Source organism: Botryllus schlosseri, chromosome 13 (assembly GCF_051294905.1).
Source record: "Botryllus schlosseri isolate E-star chromosome 13, Bs_hap1, whole genome shotgun sequence".
Lineage (NCBI taxonomy): Eukaryota > Metazoa > Chordata > Ascidiacea > Stolidobranchia > Styelidae > Botryllus > Botryllus schlosseri.
Window position 1 is genome coordinate 6525699 of NC_137248.1, and position 22308 is coordinate 6548006.

At 41.7% G+C, this 22308-nt stretch overlaps 2 protein-coding genes across 4 annotated transcripts; both read right to left on the bottom strand.

Annotated features, from left to right (window-relative positions):
- Window positions 1–603: 603 nt before the first annotated feature.
- Window positions 604–2593, bottom strand: LOC145454238 (uncharacterized). Its single transcript, XM_080332238.1, has 3 exons — window positions 2018–2593; window positions 1204–1944; window positions 604–1158 (listed from the first exon to the last, which is right to left on the bottom strand). Exons 1-3 carry the CDS (start codon window positions 2591–2593, stop codon window positions 604–606), a joined length of 1872 nt encoding a protein of 623 aa, XP_080188364.1.
- Window positions 2594–4552: 1959 nt separating this feature from the next.
- Window positions 4553–21017, bottom strand: LOC145453744 (rabenosyn-5-like). 3 transcript variants are annotated; one of them, XM_080331728.1, is made up of 12 exons: window positions 20782–21014; window positions 20588–20722; window positions 18258–18358; window positions 13782–13821; window positions 13556–13717; window positions 12664–12869; window positions 12532–12602; window positions 12274–12466; window positions 11087–11284; window positions 8020–8137; window positions 7768–7880; window positions 4553–5016 (listed from the first exon to the last, which is right to left on the bottom strand). In XM_080331728.1, the coding sequence occupies exons 1-12, from the start codon at window positions 20966–20968 to the stop codon at window positions 4705–4707; spliced, it is 1836 nt and encodes a 611-aa protein (XP_080187854.1). In that variant the 5' UTR covers window positions 20969–21014; the 3' UTR covers window positions 4553–4704. The 3 variants fall into 3 exon arrangements, with proteins under 3 accessions (XP_080187854.1, XP_080187853.1, XP_080187855.1); XM_080331727.1 differs by having other exon boundaries at window positions 11072–11284; XM_080331729.1 differs by lacking the exon at window positions 4553–5016 and adding an exon at window positions 5038–5193 and having other exon boundaries at window positions 7745–7880; window positions 11072–11284; window positions 20782–21017.
- Window positions 21018–22308: the final 1291 nt, after the last annotated feature.

Below are 22308 nucleotides of genomic sequence, written 5' to 3' on the forward strand. Positions count from 1 at the left end.
ATCACGTCAGCATTACTCTTTTATTAAAACAACTAAAACATGACGATGCTTGTCCGACGGAGACTGAAAAGCGACTGCTCCTCGGACGGTGACAGAAAGGCGACTGCCACATGGGTTCGCAACATCGAGAAATACCCAACATAATCAGTGATCAGCGAGGGTAATTATGGAGCGGTAAGCTACACTAGTATAAGCACTGCGTTACTTCTTCGTCGCGATGTGCGTCCAACAAATCACTGCTCAAAAGATTCGGTTTCCTAAACATAAAAGATATGCGCAAACTAGAAGTGCCAAGTTTAGGGTTACCATATTTTTGTGACCCAAATTCCGGACGCTCTTTAGCGCCCACTAGCGGATTTTAAATGAGTTATGTGAGAAGTATATTTAAAAGATGCAAAAATAGAAAATGGCACAACTGCAACGCAACAACGACCTCTCTCTCCACGGGTCACACGAGCTCTGAGTCCCAATATTCACGACTATCAAACAACACGATTCCAACTACTTAAACGAGCAATCAATCAGTCGCACGCGCTATGATCAGCGTCCGATGTAACAGTCAGTACACGAAATCTACAAAGGCACATTCCCCCGTGATGAATATCACTCTTCATCATCATCATCATCGTCGTCATCTTCTTGCCCCCCTCCTCCTCCGAAGTCAGTCACGTAGTCTCCAAGGCGCACTGGCCTTCGTCGGGTTCGCGTACTTCTTCTAAGACCGGACTGGACCTCTTCTCCAACTTGTTCTCGAGTCACACCACTTTCTTGTGCGAACTCTTCGCTGCGCCGCGCTCTATCAGCCTCATCTTCACGATCCTCTGGCGATCGATTGGCAGTTATCCACGTCAACGGTACTCTGGGTGAATCACGGAATACCGAACTTGGCTGATGACTAACTCTTCTCACATCACCGACGTGTCTCGGGATGCCATCAACCTCCACTTTATGATCTGAAAGTATGTTAGTAATCTTACCAATGTTCCACTTCGTCGTGCATCGGCTGTTCGCCGGCTTCACCCAGACAAGGTCCTCAACGGACAAGTCGCGCACCTTGGGCTCGGTTCGGCTTACGGTTGTCTCTTCTGACGATTCCAGGAAGGGGTTACGCCATGTACGTGAGAATATCTTTTCAGCCGGCACCAAGTTCGTGCTACTCTGCGGAGACAAATTATACCAAAAAACACACTCTTGTATACTCACTCCCGTTCTCGCATTCATGGTCTTGATCGTTCTGTGGTGTCGCTCAATGATCGCATTTCCCGACGGTCGATATGCACATCTAAATTCCAAATCGACTCGCCAAACATTGCACAATTGTCTCAGACGATGCGATCGAAATGATTTCGCATTGTCACACAGCAATTGTCGAGGCGGCCCGTATCCCGAGAAAATGTCTTCCAAAGCCTTCGTAATCACCATATCCGATTCGTCTTTGATCTCTCTCCACACGGCGTACCTGCTGGGACCGCAATCGATGATTGTTAAATACTTTTTACCGTTCGCGAGGTGCGTAACATCAGTCGCTAATCTTTCCCAGTTTTCGGTCACGCTCAATTCGCCACCAACCCAACGTCGCGGTTTTGGATCGATCGACTTGCAAACATCACATTGTTCAACTACCGACTGTACGGTGTCTTTTGTGATATGGGGACACACCTGCTTGCAGAAATGAAGCGTCGTATCAACACCCCGGTGATTCATGTTGTGAATTCTCTTCACCGCGTCGGTGGACATATCGACTGAATGCGTGACCGCCGCAACGCAAGTCTTTTTGAGCCACTCCTTTGAAACTCGCGTCAACGCATCGGCTTTGTTCTTGTGCGACGGAACCAACTCCACAGACCATTTTATTCCGTACGCATCCATAGTCTCGTCAAGCAAAGTGAGTCTTCTCTTCACCAGCATCTCGGACAGTCCAGAAACTCTGATCTTCCTGTCCTTCTTAAGCAGAGAAGATAACCAGGCGTGGACGGTAGCCGAATCGGTATACACAGTGAACTCTCTCGCCTCCCACTTCACCGCCACACAGAAAACACCGCACTCTTCTTTCTTTACCATAAGAATTGGCAACGGCGCTCATCTCGGCACCATCCAATCCATGATCGGTAACGAGGGCACGTGCTATCGATACCAACTCCGTCAATTTTAACTGCTCCACCTTTGGTGTCGCCCTTATCTGAGCAGACACACGTTTTGGCAACCCCACGACAAAAGATAATTTCAACAGCTGTTCGTCTTCGTTTTCCCCGATGCCCGCCAACTTTGCCAATCGTTTCAAGTCGGCAATGAAAACGTCGACCGACTCTCCTTCATTCAACACCCTCATCTTGAATTCCTGATACGCCGAAAACTGATCACAGGCGAAGGCACGCAACAGAGCCTCTTCGATACGATTTTCGTCCTTCTTCTCAGTCTCCGGTAACTGGTCGTACACGGCAAATGCATCACCGTCGAGAAACATCGGGATTACTACAGCCAAATCCTCAAGTTTTAGCAAAGCTTTTGCCAGTTTCGCCTGCTTTATCCATGTTGCGATATCACCCGCTCCATCATACCGCGCCAACACATCCGTCACCTTGAAACTGGCCATTCTTGATGATGGGCCGCGATAGCTTGTGAGAAGTATATTTAAAAGATGCAAAAATAGAAAATGGCACAACTGCAACGCAACAACGACCTCTCTCTCCACGGGTCACACGAGCTCTGAGTCCCAATATTCACGACTATCAAACAACACGATTCCAACTACTTAAACGAGCAATCAATCAGTCGCACGCGCTATGATCAGCGTCCGATGTAACAGTCAGTACACGAAATCTACAAAGGCACAAGTTATGAGCACATTTCGATCAATATGACGTCACACCAGCAAAGCTTTGTCTATCGTCTAGAAGTGGTCACGATCCGGTTCAGGCGTATGTGGCTGTGCGTTGTAAGTTGTAACCACGGCCGAAGCCACATTTTTTCACCTCACTCCCGCACAAATAAACACTGGTCGGCCCGCCGTACGGTAATCGATGCAACTTCTGGGGGCGTAAATGATTTGAATGAATTACAGAAGAGTGCGGAAAACTAATCCTCTTCGATAATCGATAATCAATATCGATAATGATAATAATTTATCGTTGGGATATTTTTTTTATCTGAACAAGACACACAAGGTAGCCTAAATGCGATAAGACGCAATGCGTTGTAATGAACAGATAGGCCTATAGTGCCCGACGTCACAGTTCTTTTCGATGTTGACATTTTATGAAGCCGCGGCCCTTTATAGTTCTTTTTATTCCGTGCGAATCTTTTCTGGGCTTTTTACGGCGGGGAAAGCGGAGATAAGATAAGCCTCCGGCGGGAATCGTACCCTTATCGTCACCACTACGCTATCTCCCTCGCGTATTGTGGAATTAAGTCAATAATATTGGTTCCTCCATATATTATTATATAATTTTGATCCTCTCCACCCACATGATCAGAGTTAGCGGTCGAGCTGGTGGAGGATGATGACTTCGAAAATGCAAATAGCGTAATTGTACGTCATGATCATGTCACACCGATAGGATTATTTATCAGCCTGCACCACTGAGCTACACAAACACCGCACATACGGTGGTTTCCAACCTTTTATGGTCGCGACTCCATTTCCAACTTGGCATTGCCAAGCTGATTGCTAATTAATGGTCGGCAAATTTGCCCAGATTTATACTCACAGCCTATTTTGGAAGCTGATTACGTTCAACCTTTTCGTAAACCCCAGAATAAAGGTAAACTATCTTTGAATAAAGCATCCAAACGGCCTCAGCCGACTCTATGAATATACCGTTACCTTGTAATTGCGATTACAATTAGACTCATTTCTGTAAATAATTGCAATTTTATATTTTTTATCGCAGTTTTTGAGAGGGTGGTAGTCCCGATATCCAAACGAAGATATGAGATACTAAATCGCGCGCAGCGCGAAGAAAAATTTCATAAATCTGCCCAAAATCTATCTTTTCTATGTTCATTTATGAAAAAATTATGAGCTTTTTTCAAGCCTTCAAAATTCCCGACATTTGGGCATATTTTGGAAATTCCTCCCGGACGCATTAAAAACAGTGAAATTCCAGACATGTCCGGGAAATTCCGGACGTATGGCAACCCTAGCCAAGTTATGTATCAGTTCCATTGCGGGCACTGTCCCGAAAATTTTGAAGATTTCTTTACCTCGGAATCAAAAGCGCGTAAGTACACCACCCGCGCGTTCTCGTCTATCACTGTATCGCAGTCTTATGGTGTTTTGAAACGATGGAAATTCTTACCAACTGAACAGTAGCGGAGAGAAACTAGTTTGATGCGCTTGCTTCTAAAAGTACTCATCTTCTATCATCAATCGGTTTTATTAATATTTTCATCGTTTCAGAACACCACAAGACTGCAGAAAATCACTACATGAAGAATATTTTTGATCGGACCCTGTGCTGCACTGCTTACCCAATAGCTGAAACGCATTCAAAATTCTAATGCGCTTGCGTAACTGCCTTCATAGTCATGCAACTCACAATAACTCAATGTGTTGTATATATAATATGTATATATATTATAAGATAAATTACAATTACACTTGTCATGGTTGCAATTTGACATGAGAGCTTCAAATATTGAAAAGAAACGCGTTGAAACACCACAATAAAAATGGGGATCAGCTGCTGAAAATAGGAAAACGGATTATTTAGAAGCTTTTTCGAAAAGTAATTTTATTTCATTGAGATTTTCGGTAAGAATGTGCACTTCGTCGGTTTTTCCCGCCGACCTTGCATCAGCGATGCACTTGGTAATATAAGTTATTTGATGCTTCAACACATCGCTTTCGTTGACTACTTCCGCAGGTGCTTCATTCGAGAAAGGATTACGAGACACGTTTTCCGAAGTGCTACTGCGAAACGCCCGCACAGTTCTCTGTCTTCTATATTCCATCTCTAGTTCCTTTAGATTTCTGCCCAAGCTTTGCGCTTCCGATAGCATGCCAGCCGCCTCCGCCTGAACGCAATCCGAACAAATCAAGTAGTCACCGAGTTACTGCATGGTAGAAATTCATAATGGGAATGGACTCATGACATTTACTGAAACTGTCCGAATAGGAAATCAATTTCAGGTAACAATCAACTGTATTCGACCAGTGTGACATCAGGTACTATTCTATACAATAAACCAGTGCTCTTCAACCGGGGTGGTCGTACACCCTAGGGTGTACCAGAATTTGCAAAGGGTGTACCACTCGGATGGGGTGTACAGGGGTGTACCAGATCCGAATTACAATGAGCCGATGGCTAGCTATCACAAAGGCAAGTTTATGGGTCAGGACAGGTTGACGCACAGGTTTATGAGCATGCAGCACCGTAACTGCCACACCCCAAACCCCCCAATTGGGGGGGGTGAGCTCGAAGGGGGCCCCAAATTATTTCGTGAATTAACATAAATTATAGCGTATTTTTTTAAAATTTATGCAATTTTTTCCTAAATTTTTCGCGCTGTGCGCGATTTAAAGTTGCCAATTATGTTCATTATTTGGTACTCTTACCCCAAGAAAAAACACGCAACATTTATAGAAATGGACATATCGGCGTTGGCCATTAACACGTCACCACGCACCAAGATATATAATGATTTAGTACTTATTACATGCGACTCCAAGAAGTGTGCCAGAACGATCGGCAGCGCGAAAAGCTTGGCCGAAACGGACTGCCCTTACGCAGACCGAAAACTTCGTTATATATACCAAATAATAGGTTAAATTGTCCATAGGCGCCTAAATGACTGGCGCCATATGTTCCTGTCTTGGCAATCTGAACCTCAGAAGACAAATACCATCCAGCAAGAAAAAAATATATGCCAGTAAAGAAATACCAATTTGAAATCGTGTGCGTCTTTTAGTTTAGTACGTTAGAGCAATTTTATATTTTTGATATAGCAGACAGGAGGTCACGAAATAAAATCATGTAACGAAGTCATACCAACGGGTCCGCCCACCCGAAAATGTTTAATTATTATTTATGGGCCCTACAGTTTCCGGTAAATCTGATAACATGAGCAGAGAGGACAAGATATTGATAGCAATATATATGCAATGCAATCTTATTGGCCGATTGTATCATGAATTATCGAAAATTTTCGCGCTTCGAGCTGGCACACTAAACAGTGCAGCAAATTTCTCGACAAAAGCGAACACTGTGATGAGGGGCGGTTTATCACCCTATGAGAACCCAAAACTTAAGTTATTGTGGGGGGGGCGGGGCTGACGAAGTGCTGTTTAGTTCCTGCCAACGGGTATACGCCCAAAGATGTCTAATTATTATTGGGATGTCCTACAATTTTAAAACAGACTTCGCTCAGCTCTACCGGTAAATCTGATTACGTGAGCAGAGAGAGGATCAAAATTGATAGCAATATATATGTAATTCCCGATCATATTGCCCGATTACATTCTTGAATTACTGAAATTATTCGCGCTTCGCGCGTCTAGGCGGGAAAAGCGGTCTCACATAACGTACACCCAGTGGAGATGTGAAATAGCGTCAAAAAGCGGATAGCCAAGGGGGGGTCTGGGGGGCGAGGCCCCCCATAAGTTAGGTTTATCACCCCATGGGGGCCCTAGGCCAACGATTTGGGGGGGAGCTGACGAAGTGCTGTTACGGCCCTGTGAGCATGGTACGATGTTATCTCAAGTGTAATACTGTACACCGTTTGATTGCGATGTCATAAGCACAAATCTCCCGTAATCATTTAGCCGTCGGCAATAGACCAATGGCTCCGTTTGGTGTTGGAAAGTATGCAGTTAACAAACATGTGTTCAGCTAGTCATTTGTCTTTTAGTGATTTTTGAGGAAACCGCCGCGATAGCTCAGACTTCTTGAATCGGTACTTCATACCCGACGTTAATAAATACCGCAATGAAAATAAAAAAGTGACGTAGCCAGCCAGGGTCGAAACAGCATCCATGATGAAATCGAAACCCTTTTGTTTTAAAATGCCGATGTTATGTCCAATATTTCGCCATACATTTGTAATTTAATATTTTGTTACTAGTGATGCAAATTAGCGACAATAGACTGTGTATAGCGACATAGGATCTGAGGTTACTGACATCTCATGCAGCACATGTGCTTCTGTCGACTGTGTGTGGTGTGGGGCAGGCCTGATACGCAGTAGGCTGGTGCGCCTGCTATCATCGCTGATCTGAATTACCGCTTCTGCAGCAGTAGCTTTACCTATTCTCTCCCCAATACTGTTACATTTAGGTTGATTATCGTTCGTAATGTCATGCTGTTTTGGGGCTGACACGAAATAAATTCCAATTTGCGTGACAGGCGGCCTAACTGGCGGCGAATAGACTCTGTGACCAAATACTATTTTATTCAAATCCAAATTTTTGACGGCAATAACTCCGCTTCTACTGGTTGGAATTGAACCAAATTTGAAGAACATCGTTTTTATAGACAACATAATACTTTCATCGGGTGAACAGAAAAATTTCAAATTTTTCGTTATTTATTTTTCCCGTAGCAATGTGGCTACTGGTTGGAATCGAACCAAATTTGGTGTGTAGGCTTAAATTAGGTAACCTAACAATTTTATCAAGTAGCCAGTACGATTTGAGAAAAAAAGTCATTTTTGAAGACCCCTAATGAACAGGGGTGTACGAGTTTTGAGCAAACGTTAAAAGGGTGTACCACTCCGAAAAAGGTTGAAGAGCACTGCAATAAACTACACATTTATAGCACACACACACACCTGTTTCATGGATTCTCTGACATACGATATTTGTTCTTTGAGAGGATCTAATTCCCCGTCTTCTCCACCAGAGTCCTCCTCGTCTCCAGACACTTCAAACGGGTTCCCAGACCCTGAAAATGTGAGGGTCATCACGCGAAATCAACGAAATGCTTCTGGTAAAGATTCCAAGCTATCAGGAAGTCTAAGTTTAGAAACTGGCACCGCTCCATAATACAAGAAATCAAACAGTAGTGAACAGTGTCCACAAACTTGATATGTTTGAATCTTTGGCGGCAGGCCTGGCACGGTCGGCGCTCCACCCTGGGTCTCCGACCACGGCAACTTTCTCAGCAGGTTGCGATGACTCTTGCACACTCGAATACAGGATCTGAAAAATAAAGTGAGGCTATAATAATTCAAACTATCGTTTGGAATCATCTTCAAACACCGATCCACCCAACATAATACAGTGATCAGGTTGTTCTGACCAGGGATACCTAGGCATATCTATCCAGGGAAGTTAAGTTGCGTTATGTTAAGATCTTCAATCTTAATCACTAGGGCAATTTTTTTCGACATGTCAAAACAAGTCAAAATTAGGTTGAAATTGTAGCGTTATGTCGGAAAATGTCAAAATTGTAAACATTGTCAATTTTCTTTGCAACCTGCATTTCGTTTGTATCGTAGATTTTGCACTGTCGGGGAACTTATCATTTGACATTTTACAGCTTGTAGCCTACTTTATAAGCCTATTGTCATAGACGGCCATTGTGAATCATAAACATTCAAATAAAACAAATAGGTTGACATGGTGTTATGCTCAATGTACCACAATATCTAACTCAGGGGTTCTCAGCCCTTTCTTGGCCGTGGCCCATTTTCCGGATTGAAAATGTGTTGTGGCCCATCTCTTATCTTAGATTCATATTCCCGTTCAATGCGTGTTAATCGACAGCGCCGATATGCCTATTTCATTAAAATGTGTATATTTTACTATTAATATACCGATGATATTTAAATGTAAACCTGTCGGGACATGAAATCGCGACAAAAATTTTCAAGTTGAATGAATATCCTCCAACAAACGACCAACGAAATAATCTTGGGCCCCCTCGAACTCCCCCAATTTTGGGTTTGGGTGCGGCAGTTACAGCCCTGGTAGCATATGCTAAATCTCCTGTGTATATTATGATCGTCCGCTGCTCCATTGGCGTCGCGAAACACAATGATCAAATCCCCGCACCCGCCGGGTGATTGGGGTTTTAGTTCCACAATAAACCAACATGTCCCCAGATTTATCAGAACACGTGCGTCACGCGATGTGAAAAGCTCACCCTTAACTCATCCACTTAAGATTGATGCTGATCGATCAAAGGCAATTAATTCTGCCATCGGCAAACATCTGTTGGATAATCCGATTTGTGCGAATAATTATCGAGACGACCGATTTCGAATCGTAGGTCGAGGCCGTTCACAATTCCATTTGTGTGCCTTGGAATCAACTTTTATCAAAATACACCAACCAAAACTCTGTCAACAAAAGGAGTTCGTGTATCACCTAAAAATAGTACATTGAACGCTCTCTCATCCGAAATTTCATGCTGGTGACGTCATATTTTGTGATACGATTGTTGATATCCAATGTTCTTTCCAATTCTCTACTAGTTGCTGACGATTACCCCTGACGAGTGTCAGCCGAAAATATTCGGGTTCATTTCAATATGAATATACTATTCAATTGTATATTGAAGTTCTGTACCTCCAAGAAGCTCTTCCACAATTGTGAGGAATAATATAATCATTCTGGGTCAGCTTCAAACAATTCATTAATGAATGGGGTATTGGGGTACTACAGAGAAGTGGAGGAGTTTTTTATTATGCATGCTGTACAATGTACATTGTACGTCTTGTACCAAACCAACTGAAGTTGCGATGCCAAAATATCCAATCCAGTGATACAATTCATTCATGTGATTTCTAGGCCAGACATTTCAAACCGACTCCAAAAATTAATGCGCTCCGCAAAATCCTCAATCCATTACGATTCGTCGCGGTGGTGCAGTACACCTTCACCAGTAGTTGCCAATAATTTGCAATTATGACTATTTTTATCTTACAATAATACGACCTGCCGAAGCACGGTAAATCTATACAGCAATTGCACTTCATTCCGGGTTTATTGCACACCCCTTTCAACGGCATACGACCCTGCCAGAGGGCTTGGTTACTTCAGCATTACCGTCCAGTTATTATACACTCCAAATTATTTGAGTTGCTGTTAGCCGTAGGTTTTCATAACCAGTGCAAAGAGCCGCCGTTTGTCCCTCCCGTTTTCTACTTTTACATTCCGATTCCGTACGTGCCACTGCGTCCCATCAGAATCGGGTGAAAAGGTTTATGAATATATATTTTTATCGTTTGACATAACGCATATAGCTAAACTTACATTAATTCTAAAATTTTCTAAATAGCTTTGTGGCCAACCTCAAATGCTCCTGTGGCCCACCCTTTGAGAACTCCTGATCTAACTGAAGCAAGACTGCATTGCATGGGCATTGCATGGTTCTTATATCAAGAAGCGCATTATGAAAAATTGTGATGTAGACAACATTGTCAGAATGAAGCAACACGGTGTGTCACCAGCAGTGTACGCACGCACGACTTCAGTTTTGCCAGCCAACAACTGCTACTGTTGAACGTTCTTTCTCGTTCTGGGCAAGCTACTAAGTAAGGATAGACACTTTCTACCCGAGAATGTAGAAAAGTAAATTTCGATGTACTACAACAGATTTTAATTATTTCTACCATAATACGTGATGTAACTACCGGAATTCTTCACAGGGTCAGATTTCGTTAAAATCAAGTGTTTTCATGAAAACATTTGTCAGTTTTTGGGTCAAAAAAGTTTTTTCAGGCCGAACTACTACGTAAGGACGGACAGTTTGAACCAGAAATGATGATGAGTGGTACAATTCTAACATTATGTGGGAAAACACCTAATTTGCATACGTTAGATCAAAATTTGGTCAAAATGAAGTTTTTCAAGATAAAAAATATAAAACTTTGATTTTTTAAGATGAAATATTCCGTTTTTTTGGTCAAAAAAAAATTGCCCTGTTAATCACTTATTTGATGCAATAGCAGACATTCTTCGAGGCGATCGACTGTCAAAAGTCTGTGAAATCCCTATTACAACTACGTACTGGAGTATTTCTCTGATATTACTACTCGCGGCATAACTTAAAGTATTGAGATGTCTTGAAAATCACTGCTCCCAGTGCAAGAGTTGAACTTTCTATCGTTAGGCTACTTCCACACTTACGCTCTCCTGCCCCGCCTCTCTCTTTTTCCGTTCCAGCAAGTCTCTCTCCAATTTCAACCGTTCGATTTCCTGCTGACGCCGCTGCTCTTCTCTCGCCTTCCTTGCTTCCTCGCGCTGCTGTCTCAATTTTCTCTCGTGCTCGGCCCGTCGTTTCGCTTGTAAAACCAGGAGTTTAGGCGCCGATGGCAGCGAGGGTAAACTCAGCATGTTGTCCTGAGAGATAAACCAGCGGCTACAGTTAAGCAGTCACGAAATCAGGAAGAGTTTTGCCTAATAATCCTAAATCTGTGATTTGAAAGTGGATGTTGGCTAAAATCAGACTCATTCGAGTAAGTAATGCAAGCAGGCAAAACAAAAAGTCGAATTGGTCGTGGGGTCGCATATTTTCAACGGTTAATCGGAGATGGCTACTAACGCTAACTTACACTACAAATAAATATTTACAATCTTAAAAAATCTCAAAAGTAAGTCCAGTTACAATGACACCGAAGCTATTCGACGCGGTTTTCATGAAAAATTCACTCACCCCGAACAACTTTATGTTCAACAAACCCCAAAGTGTAAAAACCAAGTACTTTTGCCCAAAAACTGTTGAAGTGTAAGTAGCAAAAAAACAACATAACCACTTTAGTAAGCATTACAAGATGGCAACACCTACTCGAGTACTTCAAAAAAGCATTTTTTAGGCAATCTAACAATTAAATCAGCGAATCCCCAAAATATCGAAAATATCGAAAATGCAATTATTTTTGAACAACCCTATGACCAGTGACTGATCCCGGTTAGACTCTAGGCTTGTTTTGATAAGTCGAATTTTTGCGCCTGCGACATCGTAATTGGCAACACCATGCATTGGTATACAAAATCTCTCGGAGTTGACAAGTGTCCGCTCGAAAATGTTCGGGTTCATTCAAGCCGCGAATACGTTTCTCAATTGCAAATTCACAGAATACTATGAAACCAGAGATGATCAAAGTAGTTACCGCTGGCACCCGTGTAGAATCAGAAGTAAAAGTAACAATGTGAATTTCTAGCCATGCACAAATAGAAGTAGCGAATTCCAAGTATTCCAGGCCTAGATTTGATTGAAAGACTGAAAACTGTTAATAATTGTATAAGGTCGAAACCACTCAGTACTTCAAAAAAAGCATAAGTACTTCTTTATCGATCACTTCTGATCAAAGCGTGTCGGACGCACGTACGTGTAAAAAATTGCAAGCGCATTTCCGAATAGAGTCCTGCAGTCGCAAGGACCCCCTCGAAATCGGGTTTTCCTCGTCGCCCGCGGAGAAAGCCGCGATTTTTTTACTGATGACGTCGACAGCTTCAAAAGCTTGCATCAAACGTATCCTTTTCTCAGTAGCGTCATCGAGTCTGTAGTCTTCTTCCCCGTTACTACAAAATTAACATTGTAAGTGCTGGCAAAAAGCCTTTTCACAACGGAAATCTAAAGTACGCACTTCAAGGATTCGGCCACCTTCAGAAATTCCGGCGTCAGCTTCGCCGCGGCTTCCATTGCCGTAATCATTTTCTAGAAAAACAGTCAAAATTTTCATTCAACTCTTCCGGAAACGATAGCGAAACTACCGTACCTTGTGTAAAAGCACCAGCAGCGACGATTCCAAGTGTAGGTTGAGTTTTTCTTGATTCTTCTGCAACACTTTGTCGCATTCGACGCACACACGGACGCATATCCTTTCGATTTCTTCCTCAGTGAAATGCGGTAAAAACGGCTGGTTTGCCTTGCGGTGGTCGGGATTCCCTCTGTTCAACTGACTGTTTTTCGTGATGATATCCTCTGAAAAAGAGTCGATGTAATAGATGAAACGTCAGTATTTTCGTGCGTGTCAGTAATAGCAGTTTCATTTACTTGACGGGATATCTAAACAAGTGGATATACAGGCGAGGTTTAGTGTGACGTGGGAGTAGACAACTATATCACTCGACATTGAGTAATGTTCTTTCAAAATTGAAAGAATATAATAAAATAATATAATGCAGTGGGGCAGTTGTTAAAATTTTTAATACCATTACACCGATAATGATATCACAGACTTCAAGCACCCTCATTTTTAAGAATACCTAGTTGCTGCCAGCAATTAATAAATGACATTATCCTGTCGTCATTTACGTTTGCGGTTGTTTGAAATGAACTACACACAATAGTTTTGAATCTACCGATACTTTTACTCTGAATAGCCAACAACCAGACTTGATATGGATAGTAGGATTAAGTTGCAGGCCATGGACAGTCAGGACTTACTAAAGAATCATGTGAATAGTGATTGAATTTCATATATTGTCATAATATTCAAGTAACGCCAAACCGCAGGTTACAAACCACTGGATGAGGCTATGCCAGCACAGTCGGCAGTCGCAATACAAATTGTTAAAGAAAAACAACTCCCTTGATTCTGATTCAAATAGACCCGGTTCAACCCAGCACACCGTGCAAATAACATGATCTACTGCCACGGTAGCTACCTGCTTCTTTGATGGTGAGAAATATGGAACACTTTGCGCACATGATAGCGCCGCAAAGTCTACAGTGATGGCGTCTCCTGGCAATGTTGAATCTATTCCCGCACGTAGGGCAGTACGGAACGTCTTCGTCCAGCACCCACGGAACCACAGTTCGCTCGTACTCTGCCAACAGTATAGCTCATAAATTATTCGTAACTTTGCTTCAACCTTCGCAACACAAATCCACCTTTCCGTTTGCTGCTTTGGGACTCTGGCAGTTGCAATATCTGTAACCAGATGATGGAATAGTTTAAAAAAAATACGCAGATCAAAGGCGTAAGTAACGCCAGAGTTGGTCAAAGTAGACATTATCGGTACTCAAATAGAAGTAGAAGTAGTGTTGCACATTTCTACTGAAGTGCAAGTAAAAGTAGCTGATGTCCAAGTTAAAATGTAGGCCTAGTATAAAACAATAACCACATAACATTCCGCTAGTAGGCAAAACGTAATTGAGTAGGCGACTCTAGGTATCCCACCTACCAGTATTGGTCACATAATGATACAATATACTACACAAACCAAGGTGTTCAAAGTAGTCAGCATTGCAACTCAAGTCTAGAAATAAGAGTAATATTGTGGATATCTACTCAATTACGGGTTGGAGTAACAATTTCCAAGTGATGTCAGAACCAGGGTTGTAACCGAGTCACAAGCTTCAGATTCACAAGTCAATCTCACTTTTATAGTTTTGACTCGAGTCAAGTCGAGTCATTTTCAATTCATCGCTGAGTCAAGTCCGGAAGTAGAGGGACGAGTCCAAGGCCCGTATTCGAAAGGCCCGTATTCAAGAAACCTTACCTAGTGCTTAAACTCATTTTGCGTCAACATTGCGGTATTCAGAAAGCAAAGCGAGAGAACGAGTTTGAATTCGACTGGCGACGAGCTTAGGACTCTTTCGAGTTGTACTTTTGTGGTTATTGTATTCAATGAGGTTTGAATCGAGCTCAAAATGCGGCGTTTGACCAAACGTTTTTCAAGTCAAGCCGTGGGCAGACTCAAGGCCTTACTCATTCACTTTTTTACAATTTGGCCGTGAATATATTGTGGAAATTGCGCTGTGAGGATGTTTGGTGCCTGAATTCACAATTTCAACTGTAATATATAGCAATGCTATAAGACGGAAATCATGTTCTAGCGCCGTATGGGTTCATCGTTGGCTGCGTAGGCTATTCCCAAATCTGAGGACCTTTTTCATCGGAAAAGCTTCCAATGGATTCACAAAAGCGGTTATTTCTTCACAACGCTCTGTTTTAGCATTCGAATATAATATGTAGCATCAGGATATGTAGAAACGAATGGAGGAGGATTTTACTGGAAAACCACACACAAGCTGTTGTCTACAATAGCGATCTTCAATCCTAACAAGAACCCAATCCGCGGCACAACGCCTCAGCAGACAAATGCAATACACAATGGTAGATGACCTGGTGCTTTATGAATGTATGCAATGTAAGATCGTCGCAATACCGTTAATAAAACCGTCCGTCCCTATGTCTGGTGAAAATATCAACACTACCCAGTACCCACTACCCACCATCAGTAATCCAATGAATATTGAATAACTTGTGCTTAAACCTGAACACTCCAGGATAAAGTCTGATGTTTCATTGAAAATATTTGCTTTGGCTACCACAGCATGTCAAATAGTCATTAAATTGTTATTGAGCTTGGGAGATATTATATTTGATTTTTTAATGATGCAGTAAAGATATGAAGTCAAGATTGACCCCGTACGCCTGATAGATTTTTTTGCATCAAAAACGATATCAATCGCATTGATTGCTTGAATAAGCATCATTCGCATCGCATCATTCGTATTTCGCTAGGGATGTCGTGTGATTGCAGGTCAAACTCACAGCAGATAGTCACTAAATATTCACAAACGGAAAGCTGGATATTTCGAGCAAATTTTTGTAACAAAGCAAGTAAGACTTTTGAGATTGTCAAGGAGCATGCTCGTTTAGTGTTGATTTCTAATGCAGCCAGCGCCATGCATAGAGTGGCCACAGTTGAAATGCAATAAATATGAACCAAAGATGTTAAAATGAAGTGAAAATTCTAATATATGAAAAAGGTTCACAGTGCAGAACCTACCGAGGTTCTGTTGTGAACGCGAACCTCTAAAATTTCCGAGGTTCACACACAGAACGCGAACGTGAACCTCACGTTCACACCATCCCTAATATTAAGTTATTCATTTCGCGCACAAAGCTTCAAAACATATTTATGTACCAGGAGCTCTCACTCTCAAAAGTGATATACAGGGTCTCCTTATTCGATTATCACACGCTGTGCGCTGCAGGATATAATACCTAGTTCGAAAATTTTTGTTGAAAATAACCCTAGCAAGCGAGATGGCAGCGTTTTAACGGGAAATTGGCGATCTGAAACTCAATTTAATTTACATGAATTATAATAACCCACTACATTTATGAAAACATGTAGCAAACATCGTCGCGTAGCGCGACCAAAAATTTCGGCATTTGACATGTTTTGTTGAATGTTAATTGGCTCTGAATACTCGTTATGGATATGTCCCACTACTACATCATCTACTGCGAAGTCATTTTTCTTCAGCGCCCCCTGAGCGTTTCCGCCCCCTTCAAAATCGCCAGTGCCCCTTGGGAGGCGCTGGAGGCAAGGTTAAGAACCACTGGTGTATGTTATAAGCTATACTTGAATAATTTGAGCTATGTTGATAGTACGGGTAGTGATTACAGATAGCACGGTATTATTTCGTCTATACAACCAGTGTAGATTCCTAATACTGGCAACCAGCATCACATCTAAACCCGCTGATTGCCAGAACGTGCGTGAGCAATTATCAAAGCCGCAGACCTCTGCGAGCAGCCATCACTCATCAGCTGTCAAATCTATTGAGTGAAGAGTTAAAACTGAGCAAAGCTTGAAATCTTTACCGAATACAAAACGCTCTCTCAAATTGAGCAGGACTCAGCATGTACTCCGTTGAGCACAACTTGAGTTTGAGATGAGACATGTCTCTGAATACGGGTCGAAGTGTTGTGACTTGAGTCCGAGTCCCAAGTCATTGTGTTCACCGTTCAGTTTTGAGTACAATCCGGTTCAACCCACTCTTTTCAACTCTGCTGGAGTGTTATAGAATGGCTAGCATTCAAAATATCGTAATTTTCCCGAGCCGGGAGCCCTAATGGTTTCTAGCCCTATTTTCGAAGTATCATGACTGATAGACGAAATACCAATATTGTGGTGACTTTACTATTCTTCGAATTTACAATGAAATATCTGTCTTGGCCGTCCTAGTCTTGAATCATATGACTTGGTTCGAGTCATGCACAATGACTAGAGTACAAGTCGAGTTACTTTTCGCATTTGAAAAAATAACTTGAGTCAAGCCGAGTCTACCGTAGTGTCACTACAAATAGATACAAAATGTATTCAGGTTTTGAAATTCAAAGTGTAAAGAGTTCAACTGCAAGTATAGTAATCCAATACCACAACCTCATGAGCAAATAGTACAAGTACTAGTAGGCAAATCCTATGAGCGATGATATTCTATAGGGATGGTGTGAACCTCTGAAAGGTTCAGGTTCGTGTGAACGTGAACCTTTTTGAAAGGTTCTGTGTGAACGCGAACGTGAACCTCATGACGTCACGTGACGTCATATTGCTAATTCCAACCCTACATTTCAGTGAAGTGATAGCCTATATTAATGTACATTGAACACTATACCTATAGCGACGACTCGGGCCACATAATGCCACAATGCCAAAAGTACATATTGACGTTTTAAACGTCACCAGATTTATCAACTGGGGCAATCAATTGATATAATCACCCCAGAAAATCAATATCTTCCATCGCTTTGCCAACAATTTCGACGAGGACTTGCAAGGTAATGGATGCTTACGCCTTAACGGTCAAGGCCAGGCCGGAAATGCATTCGGCGTCCGAGTATTGCTATACGTTGATATTGAGCAGCGGTTAACAAGTTATACAGCAGTAGCCAACATCCCAATCGCACGGATTTGGTTTTATGATACAATAAACATATAAAATTAAGATTGACCCCGTACGTCTGCTAGATTTTTTACCTCAGACAACGACATCAATTTCGTTAATTGGTTGAATAAGCATCATTCGCTGACTATCTACATGTAGTGTATTTCGCTCTTGATTTTGTGAGATTGCGGGTCAAGCTCACAGCAGAGAGTCACTAAATATTCACAAACGGAAAGCTGGATATTTCGAGCAAACGTTTGTAACAAAGCAAGTAAAATTTTTGAGATGGTCAAGGTGCATGCTCTTTTAGTGTTGATTTTTATGCTGCCAACGCCATGCATTGAATGGCCCGTAGTTGAAATGCAATAAATTTCAACCAAAGATGATGTGATATGAAAAAGGTTCACAGTGCAGAACCTGCCGAGGTTCGTTTGTGAACGTGAACCTCTAAATATCGGAGGTTCACACACAGAACGCGAACGTGAACCTCACGTTCACACCATCCCTAATATTCTATGCTGATAACCACAGAGCTTCGAGGAGTATTTTGAAAAGAAGTGGAGCGAAGATCAAGTTATAACGCCCCCGACGCATACAAATTGATTCCATGTTATTTGTTCATTTGCGAAAATGTCTTAAAATCCAATCTCTCGTTCTAGTATCGAAATAAATATCTATTACCTTTCCGAGCCTGATTATGATTTTGTTGGTTTCAACCACAGTGCGATCAATCCTGGCATCTCTAACAGATCTGAAATCGTCAAAGCGTGGACGTATTGCACCTAAAAAACAAGGCAGGAAAAATATTAATGGTATGTTGAAATATCAGTGGAACTTAGCCTATGTCTACACAACATAATGTATGATGGGAAGTGTTGAATAATTAACTCCAAGGGCAACAGTATATTGTCGAGGTCAATAGGTGTACGTTTGTACAATGTGGGCTCTCATTAGCATATAAGCACATCAAGGGCCAAGGAGTTCAATTTCTAGAACACATCACGCTGTACATTGGCATAACTAGGATGAAAATTTGGGGGTTAGCGGAATTTCAATGAGGAATGACTTGTCTAGGATAGTGAGTACACATGTTGTCACAATGAACGAGTTCGGCAATCAATTTGGAGGGATGCGCCATTGGTCACGAGGGCTCGGTCCTGTAAGCAGTAGCCTATATGGGGGACAGAAACAGACATATAGTTGGCAACCTACAATTCATTGACGAAATTCGTCAATAACAGCTCTTAATAATAATAATAATCAATGGGTACTACAATTCAATTCGCTTCCAGAACAGTTGACACAGTGCACTAGATTTACACACATTCAATTACAGAATAATCAATGCTTGTCAACTATCAAATGAAATTATAAAATCAATATGTTGGATAGTTGACAAACATATTGATTATTTTATAATTTAATGTGTCTAAATTGATGAATGGAATCTCGGTACGTTTTGCCTGATATAGCAGGTGAGCAGCGATGATTCTCCAAGTTGAAGTAATTTGATAAAAACAATTAAAAATATAAAGAAATGTGTCAGCACAGGACAGTGAGGACATTGATTCCACACGGGCGGAACTATGTACAGTATACTGTTCAACATAATAGGTAACAAACGGCAACACAAGCCAGTTTAGTCCTAACAGGACAACACTACCTTTTAGGACAGTGTTTCTCAAATTTTTTGTCTCCACGGACCCCTTTTGGACCGTCACGGACCCCACGGACTCCCATAAGTTTTCGTTCAAAATTAGCTCACCGTGCAACCGACTGTCTTGTGCAAATAGTAAATGTAAGCTAGTGATAAACAGCCGCAAAATGACTTATCTTGAAAATAACAGCACACTGGATGCAGAAATTGGGTAGACTTTCATTATTTCGAAGGGAATTTTCCAGCTGTATTTATTGTCATGAAATCATGCGTCTTCGATTTGATATGAAGGAGGGCCGAAAATCCATTTTAACAAAGATATATTGGTATCGAATGTAATATTAAAACGTAACACTTCCAACGACAGCTTCTGGTGCGAGTTTTTGATGAAAATATCACTTCCAGCCTATAACCATTTCTATCTAGCATCTCATATTGAAATTATTTAGTGGTTATATCACATGGGAAAATGGATTTTGTGGCGAGGTTTCAATTCCTTCATTGGGACGGATTTGGAAAAAAAACTCAGTCTGAATTTATATTTCAAAGCCTGATTGGAATCTCCGTCCTTTTTTGAAATAAATCCTGCGTGATAGAAGCTTTTTTCGCGTGACAGAGTCAACTTTGCGGCGTGACAAGCAAGGATACTGACTTCAAATGACTGTGTTAAGCCAGTGACAGGAGATCAGATGCTAACGGTTAGCAACTGGTAAGGTGCAAGTACTTTACCAACAGACAGTTAATCAACAGATCCTGGCTTGAGAATTAGGTCAAAACATTATATACCACATACTAACTGGAATATAGCATTTGGGGTGGCTGAGAACATTGACTTTTTTCAATTTTTTTTTTTTTAATGAAATCAACGACCCGTGACGGCGTGACCGCGTGCAACTGGCGACCAAGTCGGCGTGATCCTGCGTGCCTTGGACACCGATTCCATACTGGTTTCAAAGGAATGTTTACTAATTTGCCGAGACTGACAACTCCAAATCCAAAATGTTTTGCAAATATTTCGAAGTCACCCTGTTTGACCTTGCTATATCTCCAACATTTCATTTTTCCACAAACCCCGACAAAACATCTCTAAACAGCAATATGTTTGCATCAGCAGGCTATTGGCAATTTGACAATTAAAATGAGTTTGCATCAGTTTTATTAACTTCAGACGACCATTTAAATGATGCGAGTCCAGAAGCTTTACCTATCATGAAGCGAAACTGGCTCATGCTTTTTGTAATTGAATAATAAAATGAAAATTAGGTTGTCAATCATTTTACAAATTTAGAGGCTTCACGGACCATAATGGTTCCGCGGACCCCTAGTTGAGAACCACTCTTTTAGGATATCTTACCTATGTCTTGAGGTTCCCAAAAAGACACATCATAGTCAACAGTGGACGATGTACGTTCCCCTGACTGAGTTGCAAATTGGATGGGATCATCTGATTCTTTGTTGAAAAATTTATCCTTGGCTTTTGTAAACGCCCCTGAAATATATTATACCTCCAGTATTCATAACCACTGGGGTAATACGTTTTTACCGGACCTTTAATATTCTTGAATAAATCTTTGTCTTCACTTGAGTGCTTTGTCTCAAAATGCTTTTGCAGGTTATGAAAAGACTGTAAATCCACCATACACATTGGGCAGAGGAAGCCCTCCAGCTGCGAGCCTGCCATTTCGCTACCTGGGACACATTCGTTTTGTGATCGCGCACCACGCATTCGTAACATTCCGCCCCATCCCGCTACCACTTGATTTCCAATATTTACTTGTAATATATTGCTGATGTTATATTTCCCCTGGAGGGCAGAGTTGAGCAACATAGGGTCGGTGTTGCATTATAGAGACTGTAGGACTACAGTCTCTATAGTTGCATAGCCTTTATAAGAGGCTATGGTTGTTGTGTAGGATTACCATATTTCGAAATCGGAAAGGAAGACACTTTTTCAAAATTTTAAAACTTAGAATCCCAGAGGAAAATCTTGAAAAATGGTAAATATTTCCCACTTTATGATCGGTTGACTGAAAAAGGGGTCAACTTCCTCGCTCAGTGCCCAAAATACAGTTTTTCTGTGGTTGACTAAAAAAAAGAAGAAAAAAGCTCAACTTTCCGTATCAGCTCCCGAAATAGCCGCCGTAGCGTTAATATTCAGTGCTGATTTACTGTATCTCAGTCGAATTTGTCTTACATTTAACAAAAATTACTAAAAGAAGGTGACAAAATCTCAAAAAGGAGGATATTTAGGCATTCTCGGAGGGCATTCCCATAAACCTCAAAAAGGAGGACAAATCATCCTACATGAGGACGAATGGTAGCCCTAGTGTTGTAGCCAAGGATTTACGTCGCGAATCACCAAGAATATTGTGAATAGCCAAGGATTAACGTGGTGACCACCAACTTTTGGCAGAATCTAGCGTCATGCCGCTGGCCGCTAGTGTGACCGTATGGTTGCTCCCTAGGGTTACCATACGTCCTCCTTTTCGGGTTTTTAAAAATGTCATCCGAGGACGCCTAAATGTCCTCCTTTTTGAGATTTTGTCCTCTTTTTTAGGAATTTTGGTCAAATCTATAGCAAAATTCGACTGAGATGCCGTAAAACAGCACCGAAGTGACGCTCCGGCAGCTATTTCGGGAGCTGACCGAAAATTGACCTTTTTTTTAGTCAACCACCCGACAATGTGAAGGCAAAAACTGTGTTCGAGAAAGATGACCCATCTCGCTTTTCAACTATCAGTGAAAGTCTCGCCCACTGAATCCAAACCCTGACCCTGTTGCTTCAAAAGTTCGTCGCAAGCCAATTGAGTACTAGAAATACGCTACTACGTTCCTGACCTGACCACCTCTCAATATTTATGTCAGTACACAGTGGATAACTGCGGAATTCCGAAACGATGCGCAAACCATATCCCTATATCAGAACTATCGCAAGTAGGCTATTTGTGCACACAAATACCCAGGATGAATCGACGCTAGTTTCATGCACACGATACTTATTGAACCAGTAACGGCTCTGTGCCCTACACTGATAAGTCTTGAGCAGCGCATTACCCACTGTACACCTGAAACCGG

Coding starts and splice junctions, on each gene's coding strand:
- LOC145454238 (XM_080332238.1), bottom strand. CDS start 2,593: ATGGCCAGTTTCAAGGTGACGGATGTGTTGGCGCGGTATGATGGAGCG. Junction 1,945..2,017: donor GTTTTCTGTGTGGCGGTGAA/GTGGGAGGCGAG, acceptor TCTCTGCTTAAG/AAGGACAGGAAGATCAGAGT. Junction 1,159..1,203: donor CCATGAATGCGAGAACGGGA/GTGAGTATACAA, acceptor TTGTCTCCGCAG/AGTAGCACGAACTTGGTGCC.
- LOC145453744 (XM_080331727.1), bottom strand. CDS start 20,968: ATGTTACGAATGCGTGGTGCGCGATCACAAAACGAATGTGTCCCAGGT. Junction 12,603..12,663: donor TGCTGGTGCTTTTACACAAG/GTACGGTAGTTT, acceptor CTGTTTTTCTAG/AAAATGATTACGGCAATGGA. Junction 11,285..12,273: donor GCGCTTGCAATTTTTTACAC/GTACGTGCGTCC, acceptor TTTATCTCTCAG/GACAACATGCTGAGTTTACC.